This window comes from Gouania willdenowi, chromosome 21 (genome assembly GCF_900634775.1).
Source record: "Gouania willdenowi chromosome 21, fGouWil2.1, whole genome shotgun sequence".
NCBI lineage: Eukaryota > Metazoa > Chordata > Actinopteri > Blenniiformes > Gobiesocidae > Gouania > Gouania willdenowi.
The window spans coordinates 34628763-34643509 of NC_041064.1; the positions used below are offsets into that span (position 1 = coordinate 34628763).

A 14747-nucleotide genomic window follows, 5' to 3' on the forward strand; every position below is an offset into this window, starting at 1 on the left:
TGAAGGCACCTGGCGACCTCCTCCCAGTGTCTCCCGATCCCAAGGTTAAGAATTCTTGCAGTGAGTTATTTGTTTCTGGCTGTGTTCACGTCTATGATTGTGTGTTACTGATATTTTCTGTCACTTCTCTGCTCTGAGCTGATAAACGACTTCTTCAGATAAACCACATTATCTACACGTCCTCACTCACTGTTTACACATGGATGGAAACACAGACTACTTTTAGTCTCATAGATCAGACATCGGCAACTTATGGCCCTCGGACTAACTTGGAGTGGCCCCCGAAATAATAACAAAATGACAAAAAAGTAAAGAAAGAAAAACATGCAAAAATAAAAGCACAAATACACAAAATGACAAGATGACAATGAAAATACACAAATAATATAATAAATAACTCCAAAAACACACAAAATATTATATTTTTCCTGTGTTCATGCTCTGATTGGTCAATATTCTAAATGCTGATATAAATATATTGATAATGTGGCCCTTGGATCAGACAATATAAACGTTACTGGTATGTAAATAAAGGGTTTCATTTGATTTGTTTTTTTGTAATACCTCTCACACAAGGAGAGCAAACTTTTACTTTGACCTTTTATTGTATTTATGTGGGTTTTTTTTTTGGTATTTTTTACAAAATAAACTCATTTATTCAAATATATATATATTCGAGGAATGGTATATTTTAATGGCATGTGGATGTGGATTCAACAGTCTTTACGTTACAGCACAAAGTAAAACAGACATCACGGTAATGCTATTTAAAAAGAAGGAACAATTAGTTTAAAACGGCAAATAATGGTCAGGACAAATGGTGAATGTGGTTAAATTGGCCAAAATAAGCATGAAATATGGTGAAAATAGGTTAAAAGTGACAATAATGGGTCAAAATATGTGACATTGGGTGGAAAAGTGGTGCAAAGGCTTTATAAGAGCTGAAAATGACTTACAACTGGGGGAAAAAAATGTGCAGAAAAGGCATTGAAATGTAATGTAGAAGTGTCAGAAATAGGAGTAATGTAGCAAAAATATTTCAAGAAATAGTGATGAAAATATGTTAAAATATGGTGAGTTTGGTGTAGTTGCAGAAAAATGTTAAAAATAAGCAAAAATGGGCTCAAATTGTTATTCTGTTTCTTGAGGGCATCTGGCGACCCCCTCTCAGTGTCTTTGCGAACGCAAATGGGGTCCAGACCCCCAGCTTGAGAACACCTGCTGTCCCATCGTTTCCCACTGTAATGATGCTGGGCTTGTCCTAAAGGGAACCAACTCATAACAAAGGTCCAGTAATAATAATAATAATAATAATAATAATAATAATAATAATAATAATAATAATAATAATAATAATAATAATAATAATAATAATAATAATATTAGGAGTAATAATGATCATAATAATAGATTAGATAATGTTTCATGTTTTTATTTTTATATATATTTAGTCATTTCTTTTTTATATGATTTATCTATATTAACAATTAAGCTATTATAATAATACTACGATTTATTTTAAGTTTTTTTTTTTAATTGAACAAGTACAAATACAAACAAAAGGCACACTTCCACATTAATACAGATTATAAACAAGATAAAAGACATAAAGAACAGAACAAAAAAGAACCAAAGGGCTAATCAATGTATTTACAATAAAAAAAAAACAACTAATTGAACTATTGGATTAAATCAAGTTTTTTTCATGAAAGAAGAAAAAGTGAAAAGCAAAAACAGAAAACTTTAACTTCCTTGAAACGCTCCTGGTTACTAAGCAACACAAAATCCTTTTTGACCAATCAGGAGCCGGCGCATTGATACAAACAGGCTATGGATCTATGTGCTCCGCCTGTGACACATTCACCTGTTGCTGATAAGTTTGGGTTTTTTTCTCATTATTATCAGGTCAAATGTGTGTTTATAAAGCGGTACATATTTAAATATAAGTGTCGTCCACCGTTAGGCTGCGCTGTAGCGTCACTCTGGCTGTGTTTAGACGAAAGGTCGTAGTTCGGCTCTATAAAGGAGGGTGTCTCGGAAAGGTCAGCACTCAGTTTAACTTCTGACCGATGCTGCGCGTGGCTGTGGATTATGTGGGGCTGTTTCCCTGGACTTCTCTTCTTCTGTTGGACTTTAAGTGATTAAAGACCATCTTTACTGACACGTAAGTACTTTTAAAAGCTCATCTTTTAAAGCCAGTCGTAGTGACTCGAGCAGAAGTTGATGTTTTAATGCATTAATTGAGGTGGAAGTTTGTCAGCTGGGTATAATGAACGGACACAGCTGGGCTTGTTTACCGGGGGACACAGGCTTTTTTACCGGGGGGACAAAGACACGAGTGCGGCGTTTAAAAAAAGCACGACTCGGTGTTTCTGGACACGTTCTACACGTGCTGTTCGGGAAACGTCACGCACTGAGCGTGGCTGAGCTCGTGCTGAATGGGTCACCAATCAGCTCAACAACCAAACAATGCAAGTCTTTAAAGTCATTTATTTATATCTATTATTTTTCAATCATGCCTGGAATTTAAATTGTCAGGAGTAAATTAAAGATAATTTTAAGGTCCACGTGTGTCAAACTCATGGGCCGGGGGCCAAATCCGGCCCATGAGTTTTAGGTGAGAAAAATAACAATTTAAGCATTAATTGACCTAGTTTTTAATATCAGTCCTTGCCAAAACTTTACTTCAAAAATTCTTGATTTTGTTACCAATTTTTGTGTAATTTAGAGGAATTTTCGGGAATTGTTTATAATAAATTGCAAGATGTGTCAATATTTAGTTATTTCCACAATTTTGATTTTGAAAATGACTGCTTTCATGTGATATACATAAAGGAAAAATGCAAGCCACCAAACATATAGTGGAGTTTAATGAAATTGTTGAATTAAAGATATTTACAACTGAATTATTTGATAATTTACACAATAATTCATGTTTATGCTGACACACACTTTCTCCTGCGAGCTGAATTGGATGCTCTAAAGGGCCAGATTTGGCCCCCGGGCCTTGAGTTTGACACATGTGCTTTGCAGTAATTGGAAAAATATTTGGCTTTTAGCCTATAGATTTTCTATTCCAAACAAGATAAAAGAAATGCAATATTCAATCATAAATAATATATATCCCATTAATTCTTAAATTTCAAAGTTTGCTGAGTTAAGTAATATTTGTGATTTATATGACGATATGCTGCACTTATTTTACGAATATCCAGTAAATTGAACTGTTCTGGAATGATATGGAATGTTTTTATTAATAATTGGAAATTTACAGTAAATCTGACGGCAAAATATATTTTTATACAAAAAAACTCAACACTTAACCTGATGTTTTTATTTTTTAAGTCTAAATTTAAAAAAACTAATCTACACTTTACAGCATTAAGTGTAAATATCACATAGAATCCAACAAATTAATCAAGTCTATCCACACATTAAATATGATAGATGATTTAGTTTAATAATTATAATTCTGACTACTTTCTAACCTCTTTAGAGACTCTAGACTGATCTATTTTATTTTTATTTTATTATAAAATGCCTCTTTATTTTTACGTTATACTTTCTATACTGCTGTTAAATTTAAATTACATATATGCATTGTTTTTAAATTTATCTTTTTCAAATTAAAATGCCACACAATCTCAAACAACTGTATTCCATTACTTTTACTTTCTCAAATGTAAATCTAGTTAGAATAAAATACAGTTTAAAAATATCTGAGCTGTCACTAATCCTGTCTATGATAATATCACAAACATGATCAAAAGTCAATTCTAGAAGAAAAAATAATGTTTCTGGTATTGCTACAAATTTGTGGTAAAACGGGGTCGTGACCCGCCAAAATAAGGTTGAGAAGCGCTGACGTCGAGGAAACAAACGATTACAAATGAAGTCACAAAATCCTTAAAGTTGAACAAGAAATAACAGATATTACATTAGATTATACGAACCAACACAGATTAATCTTAAATGATCACAAATGGGTGTTAAATGGCTTCAGACATGTCGTTGTAGTTTAAAAAAAAAAAAAAAAATGTGTGATGCACAGATGGGAATATTATTTTGACAAATGTAATGATGGTAGAATTTGGTTTTAATTTAGACTGGCATGAATTATCAGTCTCTGTTTTTGCGTTTCATTTACAGTCGTACTTTTTGCACTTTGAATAGGAGAAAATTGTCTTTTTTGTTATTTTATATTCACTTGAGTTGATAAAGTCAAAGCATGGGATATTGTGTATTACTGCCATTATCTACAGATAATGGCAGTAATACACTGACTGTGAAAAGGACGTTATATAATCTAAAAATGAATATAAATGCCTGTAAAATGACAAAGAGAAGCTGGAAGATAAACAATACCAAAATAAAACCAAATGTTTTTTTTTTTTTTTTCTTTTAACAAATTGGCATCAATATATCAAATAATTACATATGGTAGGGATGTAACGATTCACTCAACTCCCGATACGATTCTCTCATGATTTATTTTACAAAATGGGACTGTACACAAATGATGACTTATTTATTTTTTTGGGGGAAAAAAACTATAAAAAGCTGCACTGTTTTCCTTTTATTTTTCATTGTCAAAAGAATCCCTTGAACTATTCAAAAAAATGCAATTTAACTAATGCTAAGTCTTGAATGAAATAAATAAAGGAATAATACAAATGAAGAAGAAGCCTATTAATTTAAATTCTGGTTCTATAGTAAACAATGCAAAACTGCATAATAGTTCTTTTTCTTTTTAAAAGTGCAACTGAAAATGTATTTTGTGCCTTAACAATTGGACTTTAAAAAAAAAGTCATTGCACTGTATTTACGTCAGATGTTTGTTTGGACCAGCAGAGGGCGCTGTTAACCCAGTGGTCGGTTGTCATGCAGAAATTCTTGCAGTGAAGAAGAGATGCTATGCGCTAGCAGACAGAGCTAATAGAAAAACGTGACTTTTACAGATATTCACGTAATATTACAGATTCTTTCGGTGCTAAAGGGGTGGTAAGGAATCATTTATGAATATGTTTAAGAGTAGAAGGCGGCCAGAAAGAAAGTAGTAGCAGATTCCTCCTGCCACCAACACTTCTGGACAAGGGAGGGATATATATATAAAAAAAAAGTACTGCAATTCAATTTTCACAGTATGGATGTGAACCGTGATGCCTATGAATCGATTTTTAACTGCCTTACGATTAATCATTACATCCCTAACATATGGTGTAATTTAATTTGTGACAAAAACCAATAATCACAGTAAACAGTTGATTATTCTGGCTACACATTATTCGTGCATGAAAATCTGATTCTATCACAATTTGATGACATAACCTCAGCTCTAGAATCACATAATATTCAGACCTAGTTTACTAGTATCAGAGGATGCAAAAGTACTACCGGTAGTCATCAGTACTCGAGTAAAAGTATAGATACTTGAATAAAAAAAGTTCTCCGGTAAAAGTATTAAAGTACATGCTATTTAATGTGTTTAAAAAAGTAAAACAAATATCCCTTCAATAATAAAAGATTTTTAAAACCAGTAAATTCAGTATCTTTTATTTTTTTTTTAAATAACTTATAGAAAACTGGTACATGGAAATAAATAAAATCTGTTCCTTTTATGAACACCTGGAGAATTTAGCACTCATAGATACAATTTGTAATTAAAATGTTTTTTTTTGGTCTGAAAATGAGTCTGAAAAGCCTTTCACAGGCTGCGTCGTGGTTGTGAATTTGTGTTTTTTAAGTTGTGACGTCATCTTCAAAGGACTTAAAAGTAACAGGCTCACTTTAAATATTTAAGGAGTCAAAAGTACAAATATTTGTTTCAAAAAGTAAAGAGTAAAAGTAAGAAGTCGCCAAAAACGAAATACTTTAGAAAAGTACAGATAGCAGAAAAAACCCACAGTTCCACAAACACGGGGACAGAGATGAACCTGTAGCAATAATTACGAACTGGAAACTCAATTAAAACTAGCTATGCTAAGCTAACACACCGACACACAGACTGGGCTAAGAGCTAATGCTAACCTCTCCATATAAGGGACAGACCAAGTAAAGATTAAAAGAACATGTCTTACTGTCATAAAACCACAGAGAGCCACACATGTGAAATGTTAGCATAATAACTAATGCTAGCAGTTGTCCCAACTTGTGAAATGCAATTTTTAAAAAAAAATTATATTTCATGTGTTCACAAGACAAAGCTGGTCCCATTAGAATAATATAACTATTGAGATTATTACACCTAAATATACTGAATGATTAAATCATCAGCTTGATTTGATTTAATAAGAAATCAGTTATTAATCAATCATAACTTTATGTAACTCATTATCAAATATGAAATAAACAAGATTCATCAGCAGTAGAAACACTATTGGAGTTATTTGTGCTTTTCATGTGATTTATTTATTTATTTATTTTTTTTAATTTAGTTTTTAGAAAATAATTTCATTTCAAGTGAGGAAAGAAATTAATTGCACACAATTTATTCCATAAAATATCAGCTCATAAAGTCTGAGTCAACAGCTATTGTAGCCTTTTTTAATGTGTCTAGTGTTGATGTATTAACATTTATTTGTGTTTGTAAGGAACCTGTTTTCCACTAAGTTGTGATTTTTTTAGATTTATTTATTTGTATTCATAGTGATTTTTATCATTATCGTGATAATACCAGAAATGATCGGGATATGTTTTTTTTTTTTTTTAGTCAATATTGCCCTTCTCTACTAGTTAGTAGTACTGGTGACACTTTTTGCTTTACTAGTACTCTACGACTTTCGTAAAGTCTACTGATGAACTAGTAAATGTGATACTAGTAGAACTTAAAGCTGCTATCCGTAGTTTCTGAGAGAACGTCTCGATGTCCCGCCCTCAACAGCTCTGCTTCCTCCACTGGCTCTGCCAATCTACCAGAAGCTACGCCTCTACGTTTGTGCCTGCGCATTACAAAGCATAACAAAGTCACATAACTACAAAAACTACACATTTATTGTTAGTGCCATAACTTTTAATTAAAACATGTTTATCACGTGTTCATGAGAAATGTCGCCAAATTATGGTCCGTTCGAATGTGTAACTGGAGTTTCGGAGCGATCCTCCATGACGCTACGCTGCTCAGTGATACGTGTTTGCTGTTGTGACGCTGCACACGCATTCACTTTGATTGACAGTCCTCGCTCCAGGAAGTTGAAGCCTATTGGCTGGGCGAAGTTGGCGCTTTCTTGCATTTGTATAGAGGTCTATAGGACGAAGGCGGGACTTATATACATTAGGGATGTAACGATTCACTCAACTCCCGATACGATTCACGATACTGGGTTCACGATACGATTCTCTCGCGATTTATTTTACAAAATGGGACTGTAGTGAAATGATGACTGAAAAATATTCCTTTTTTTTTTTTTTTTTTTAGGGGAAAAAAACTAGAAAATACCGGTTTTTTTTTTTCATTGTCAAAAGAATCACTTGATAAGCTATTCAAAACAATGCAATTTAACTAAAAATAAATCTTGAATTAAATAAATAAAGGAATAATACAAATGAAGAAGAAGCCTATTAATTTAAATTCTGGTTCTATAGGAAACAATGCAAAACTGCATAATAGTTCTTTTCTTTTTAAAAGTGCATCTGAAAATGTATTTTGTGCCTTAACAATTGGACTTTAAAAAAAAAAAAAAAAAAAAGAATCATACATAATAGATTTCTCAGAAACTCCAGATATCAGCTTTAAGTCAAAGTTATGCTCAGTTTTCCATAGTTTTGGACACTGTGGTTGGTTAAAGTGTCTGATTATAAAAGTGTTATTGTCCACATTCTTCTGAACATTCCTTGTTTGGTTCTGTTTATTTTTAAAGTGAAAAGCAGGTGAGTGTCTGAACCTGGTTTCTTTCTGTGAACTGATGCCCTTCTAACAGGATGTAATGATAACTAAACTAGATGGTGAACAATAAGTGTTTTTTCATAACAAACATGTTTACCTTGAAAAGGGAAACCACAGGTGATGAAAGGGAAAGGCCATAGTTTGTAGACAGAGGAGAATGAAATGTTTATCATCAGTTTGGCTCACACACTAAAAGCAATGGGAAGCTTCCAGAGAAAGGCTTTGTAAATAAATCCATGAGAGGAGCTGTAGCAGGACCTTCAACCCACCAGTCTATGATGTGTTGGTACTCGTGGGATTTTCCCTTTCAAAATTTCCCAAATTCAATTCCAGGTTCTACCCATAATTGCGTCACTTTACACTTTACCATTTTGTTTCTGTTGATCATCTTTCCCTGTTGAGATGACTTTACTGCCATTAAACTTCCTGAAACTGTACCAAACATGTTTAATAATACCAACTATGGTACTGTTATTCATTTAAAATTGTATATGCCTTGAGTCATTTACAGTGTAACTGGAGGGTTACACTGGAGTCCTGAGAGATTATGTTCAAGAGAAACTTTAGCAACAATGCTAACACTCAGCCACTCGTTTTATAGGAAAAATCCCATAGAAATCAGGATTTTCATCAGGAATTTTTCACAGCGTAGGTGGATTGATTAGGTGTGTGAATTTTTAAATTTATATCCCTCTGATGGCCACATTTTGTGAAGGAAAGCTAAAGTTTATTTATTTTGTTACTACCTTACTTTAAAGCCAAAAGGTCTTTGTTGAATTGGTGAATGTAGTTAGAATTACTCATGCTTGGTTGGTGTAATTCCTCCACTAATAAATACTCAGACACTGTATAGACAAAAAACTATTTTATTCAAAAGCATGCTATTTAAATGAAGTATTATATGGGACATGCAGTAATATTGGGATTGTTATGGAAACCCAGCATAACGGCCCGATGTCAAAGCGTTGGACACGTGTCAAACTCATGGCCCAGGCACCAAATCCGGCCCTTCCAATTATCTCACGATATGACGATACTGCAATTATCGATATATTGGTCAGAAATCGATCTACGATAATGACATAACAAGAAAAAAAAGATTAAGGGAAAAAATACAATTTTTTTTTTTTTTAGACAATAAATTGAAAAAGTGTCCTATGAACAGTGACACTATTTTAGTGCAACATTTCTGTAAATAAGTGTCAATATACCAATGTAAATGGTAAATGGACTTGATTTATATAGCGCTTTATCCCCACACTGAAACAGTCTCAAAACGCTTTACATATCAGTTCATTCACCCAATCACTCTCACATTCACACACCAGTGGGACAGGACTGCCATGCAAGGCGCTAGTCGACCACTGGGAGAAACTTAGGGTTCAGTGTCTTGCCCAAGGACACTTCGACACATAGCTACTGGGATCGAACCCCCAACCTCTCGATCAGAAGACGACCCACTACCACCTGTGCCACTATTGGAGTAAATATCTCCAATAGTGCTTTCTGTAAACAGTGACACCATTATAGGGCAATATTCCAGTAAATAATATATTGGTTCCTTCAACAAACAGTGACATTTTTGTGAAGTCGTACCTGCACATTTTAGTGAAAAAACAGAAAAGGTTTTGAAAATGATGAAATAAATCTTAAATTAAAAAAAATAATCAATCGTGCGAAAAAATATTGCGATATATCGTCACACTCCTATTGATCACAGATTTAATGATTAGAGAGTGAGGGCGCATGCGCTGCAGCTTTTACGATACTGAGATCAACAGGATGTGACATCATCTGTTACAGAACAGTGAAAATAAAGGACGGACGTAAAAAAAAATAAAAATGTAAATCTGGATTGGAGATTGTGATCATCTCATTAAAAATATGGTTCAGATTAAACAAGTAACAATGATTCTATTGTCATTTTGATTTAGAATCATAATTAATCATTTACAATGATTCTGTTTAATTACTTTATCTTTTAAAATACCGTTTTAAAGCTGTATTTTAAAAAGTAGTAAGTAAGGACTGTTACTATGGTAACCAAGGTGTTTTCTCATTGATGAAATGGCCGTTCCAGTTAGAACCCGGCTTCACGGAGCCGAACTCAAGTTAAACCTGGACTTAACCCTGAGCTGGGTTTGATTAAATACCCCCATGGTTTACAATGTGTCAGACAGCTTTTATTATTGAACAAAGGTCAGTGGAACTTTATGGATAGTTGAAGGTAGATTAACTTAACAGTGCGTCAGCTTTTCTTTCTCATACACAAAATATTACAGCTCAAAACTGGACGAGGATAATAAACCTTCAACGGTAGGATTAGAATTAGACCAAAGCCTGAACCCGTTTGTGTGTGATGGTAACGGACTAATCTTGTTTGCTGATGATGCATACATATATATTCTACAGTATTAACTTAAGTCTAGTAAATGGAGAACTTAACAAAATTAATGATTGGATGGGTCGTAAAGAATGAATTGTAAATATAAATGAAAGAAAAGTATTGATATTTGGTCATTATAAAAGTAACCCAGAAATAAGATCGTTACTAATAAATAAATTAGTATGTGAGTAATAATTAACTTAACGTGGTAAGACCACACTATTCACATATACATCTATGGCTAGTCTTGTCTTTATCTGTGAATTTACTAGCAGTGTTGGTATTTTTGCATTGTATTCTTGTATATCTTAATGATTATTAGTCATTTAGTGTTTGTTTAATAATTCTAGAAGTCTAAACAGACGGGAAGCAATATGATAAAATTGCATAGTTAAGAAATGGGGCTGTACATAGTGCTGGGCAATTTTGCTTAAAAAAAAATCTCTTTTTTAAAAGAAAAAAATGAGTTTTGATTCAATCTTTGATTTTTCTTTTTTTTTCTTTCAATGCACTTAATATATGTATAAAGATGTATTGTCAAAAGTTCAACTTTATTGCTGTGATTGTCCTCATTTTAAAATGCATAAAACAAGAAAAAGTACAACTACTACTTCACAGTAACTTAAATTTTCAGATAACTACATATTTTATAACATTACAATTTTGTTTCGTGCTTGGTGTCGTTTCAGGTTTTCTAATCTTTGTGTGAAGATGAACACCAAAGAGGAAGTGAGTGATGCGAGCAGCGTCCTGACCTGGGAGCAGGTGAGCAGGCTCAACCAGGTTCTGACTGAAGTCGTTCCTGTTCACGGTCGAGGGAACTTTCCCACGCTGGAGGTGCAGCTCAACGACATCGTGTCTCTGGTTCGCTCACGCCTGGAACTGAGCGGCATCAACGTGAAGGACGTGCGCCTCAACGGCTCCACGGCCAGCCACGTGCTGGTTAAGGACATTGGCTGGAGCTACAAGGACCTGGACGTGATCTTCAGGGTGGACCTTCCCCACGAGTCAGAGTACAGGCTCATTAAGGACCTGGTGTTGAGAACCTTGTTGGAGTTCCTTCCTGAAGGTGTGAACAAAGAGAAAATCACGCCCATGACCCTGAAGGAGGCGTATGTCCAGAAGCTGGTGAAGGTGAACACGGAGCAGGACCGCTGGAGCCTCATCTCGCTTTCCAACAACAATGGACGCAACGTGGAGCTCAAGTTCGTGGACTCAATACGTCGGCAGTTTGAGTTCAGCGTGGACTCCTTCCAAATCCTGCTGGACTCCATGCTGGACTTCTACAAGGAGGCGCAGGTGCCCATGTCGCCGGCATGTCACCCCACCGTGGTCGGGGAGAGTGTGTACGGGGACTTCGGCGCAGCGCTGAGTCACCTCCAGAACAAGCAGATCGCCACCAAGCGGCCTGAGGAGATCCGCGGCGGGGGCCTCCTCAAGTACTGCAACCTGCTGGTGAGAGACTTCCAACCGTCCAGCGAGGAGGAGTTCAAAGGCCTGGAGCGCTACATGTGCTCACGCTTCTTCATCGACTTCCCCGACATTGGCGAGCAGCAGCGTAAGGTGGAGGCCTACCTCCAGAGCCACTTTGTTGGCGAGGAGAAGAGCAAGTACGACTACCTGATGATCCTGCGGCGGGTGGTGAACGAGAGCACGGTGTGCCTCATGGGACACGAGCGCCGCCAGACCCTGCACCTCATCTCGCTCATGGCGTTCCGTGTCCTGGCCGAGCAGAACGCCATCCCCGACGCCTCCTGCGTCACCTGCTACTACCAGCCGGCGCCGTACGTCCAGGACCACAACTTCAGCAACTACTACGTGGCCAACCAGAACATTCCCACGTGGCTGCCATGTAACTGAGGCCAGCGCACGTGTGAGCGCACGTCGCCGCCGCCGCCTTTAACGGAAGAAACGATTGATGTGAGGCAAGTTTCTTGAAGACATTGGAGTAGAAAGTGGTTTTGTTTTGGGGATTCTTTCTCATTCCTGCTCTACAAACGTTTGTCAGTGTTACATTTATTTTTGGTTATTTTTATTTAGTTTTTTTCTGTTTATCAGCTGGTTTTTTTTCTTAATAATGGAGCATTTTGTGCTAGATCCTCCCACCGCCTGCGCACATGCCTGTGCGCTCAGACATTTGTGAGACGGGAGGAAGAAAATAAAATAAAACGCTGTAGCCTTTGATTGGTTTGGTGGGAAAAAAAGAGAGAAAAGCAAAATAATAGAGAAAAAAAAAGCTGAAAATATTGAAAAATTGTATCATGAATTAGAAAATATCATCTCACAGGTGTTTAACGTTAATGAGGGGTGGGGCTAATGTGAGCGTTGGTCACTCGGGAAGGTGGGCAGTTTATTGAATGTATGATAATGAGCCTGTGTGGGAGAAAAGCAGTTTTTTAAAGTTTCTTTTCCACTGTGAACGTTCAGGGTCTGAAGGATTCGCATTAGTCGTCCTCGTCGGTCTGAGCTCCTGCGCGTTGGGAGGAGTTTGCGTTAGCCTGGTTTTTAGTGGCTAGTGACCTCTGGAAGTGATCGTCCTGTGGTTATTGTGGGAGGGGGACAGACGGACGGCGTGAGCGTGGAGAACGTGTGACTGCGTTCCCTTAAAAGGAGCAGCGCATGGACACCACGGCAGCCTTGAAACGTGATCCTGCTCTGACGCAGCTGCACCCATCTATAATTATCTCCTATTTTTTTGTCCCAATGACCCAGTGCCTTTACACGTGTAGAAGGCTGCTGGCACCACGTGGAGTTTGATCCTCTTTTTATGGTTAAGGACGGACGAGGATCTGCTCTGAGGGTCGGCCACGGCGCTCCTCTTTAGGGCGTCAGAGCAGCTCCTATTTTAGCCCAGGAGCTCATCAATAACGCTCTGTGAGGAATTGTAAGCACGAGGCTTCAGATGGTTTTCACACACGCTGAGAGACGAGAAGTTGTTCATAGATTGAGCGAAACCGCTCCCCTCGCTTTCCATGAACTCTGATTCCTGCTACTGCTGATTTCTGCTGCCTCCAGATAACCAGATGATTGTAGCTCTGCTTTGTGTGTGTGTGTGTGTGTGTACGCTGTGGACCAAAGGGAGCTTCAGAAGTGTCGGCCACTTCCTGCAGAGTTTATACTTTTTAACATTTTTCTTTTTAAACAAAGGTGATTAAGAAAAAAAAAAACTAAAACAACAAATCGGTGACAAGTTTCCTTTAGTTTTGGGTGGAAAAAAAAAGTATTTGAATGTGAAATTCGACTATTTATTTATTTGATTTTAGGCTTAGTTTTCCTTTCCCTTTCATGTCATTCCTACAAAGTATTTTTGTCATCCTGTGGAATCTTGCTCTTTCCTAGATGAATATCCAACTTCTCCAACGCGGCCACGCTGTTTACCTTTAGTTTCCCGTAACACCAAAGCAGCAGCTAGCTAATGACTTAGTTTAGCTCTCCTTTCCCCTCCTCCCTCCCCCTGAGAGAATACACTAGAGTTCTCGTGGTCAATGATGATCCGGTTCTCAGGGAAAGTGAGTTGTCGTTGATTTGTTGGATGATTATTTTCTGCTGCCTTAGACAATGACCTTCTTCTACTTTTTCACTCTGAGTTTTTCTTTTTAAGTTGAACTTTGGGTAGCTCAAGGTTTCTGTCAGAGCGTGCGCTGCTCAGAGATCAAAGCTTGATGCTGGGCTCTGATTGGATGCTCCAAACCCCTTTGGAGATCTGCTTTGTGTTGATTTCTATTGATGATTTTGTGGCTCTCTGGCTTTTTTTTTTTTTTTTTTTTTTTTTTTTTCTTTTTTTTTTTTGACCTTCACTTTTGAAGCAAGGTCAAAGAAAATGCATTAAACCAAACGTGTGTTTTCTGGACAGTGTTGAACACAGCCCAAATAGCAAACCTCCAACCCGCGGCGCTTTCACGTTTTCACGGTTAGCACTTGTTAGTTTCGTTTGTTTTGTTTTTTTTTCCTGATGCGTCCGGGTTGGCTTAATGATCCCCACAAATGACAAGCGGTGCCATGGCGACCGATTAATGGCGACGCGTCAACTTTGAAGGGAAACTTAGACCGAGTGTCTTTCCCTTCATTCGTGTCCACGTGTTTTTTCTGCTGTAAAGGGAAATGTTTAGTCTTGCACCTGCTGCTTTAGTGGCCACCATCTAGCGCATGAGCATTCTCTGGCACAACACCTGTGGGAGTGTTTGTAGCAGGAGAAGAGGTGCAGAGAAATCTGTGGATTAGATAATTTAGTGGTTGTGCTTGTCTGAAACACAAGTCTTAGATCATTGGAATGTGACGGAGGCTCCTCTGGAACCTTCTACAGCAGATCTGTGTTTACATTGAACACACAGAGGTGTGTGTGTGTGTGTGTGTGTGTGTGCTCATTTGCATGTGTGTTTGAAGGTTGCCTGTGATAATTGAGGAAAAGTGGGGGGAAAATGATAAAAATGTGTTGCACTTATGACTATATTTTTGAAGCAGACTAAGTTGTGTTTTTGT

At 36.8% G+C, this 14747-nt stretch overlaps 1 protein-coding gene across 1 annotated transcript; it reads left to right on the forward strand.

Moving 5' to 3' along the window:
• The first annotated feature begins 1958 nt into the window (after nt 1-1958).
• Nucleotides 1959-14009, forward strand: tent5c (terminal nucleotidyltransferase 5C). The gene is made up of 2 exons (XM_028437043.1): nt 1959-2164; nt 10958-14009. The coding sequence occupies exon 2, from the start codon at nt 10980-10982 to the stop codon at nt 12126-12128; it is 1149 nt and encodes a 382-aa protein (XP_028292844.1). The 5' UTR covers nt 1959-2164; nt 10958-10979; the 3' UTR covers nt 12129-14009.
• Nucleotides 14010-14747: the final 738 nt, after the last annotated feature.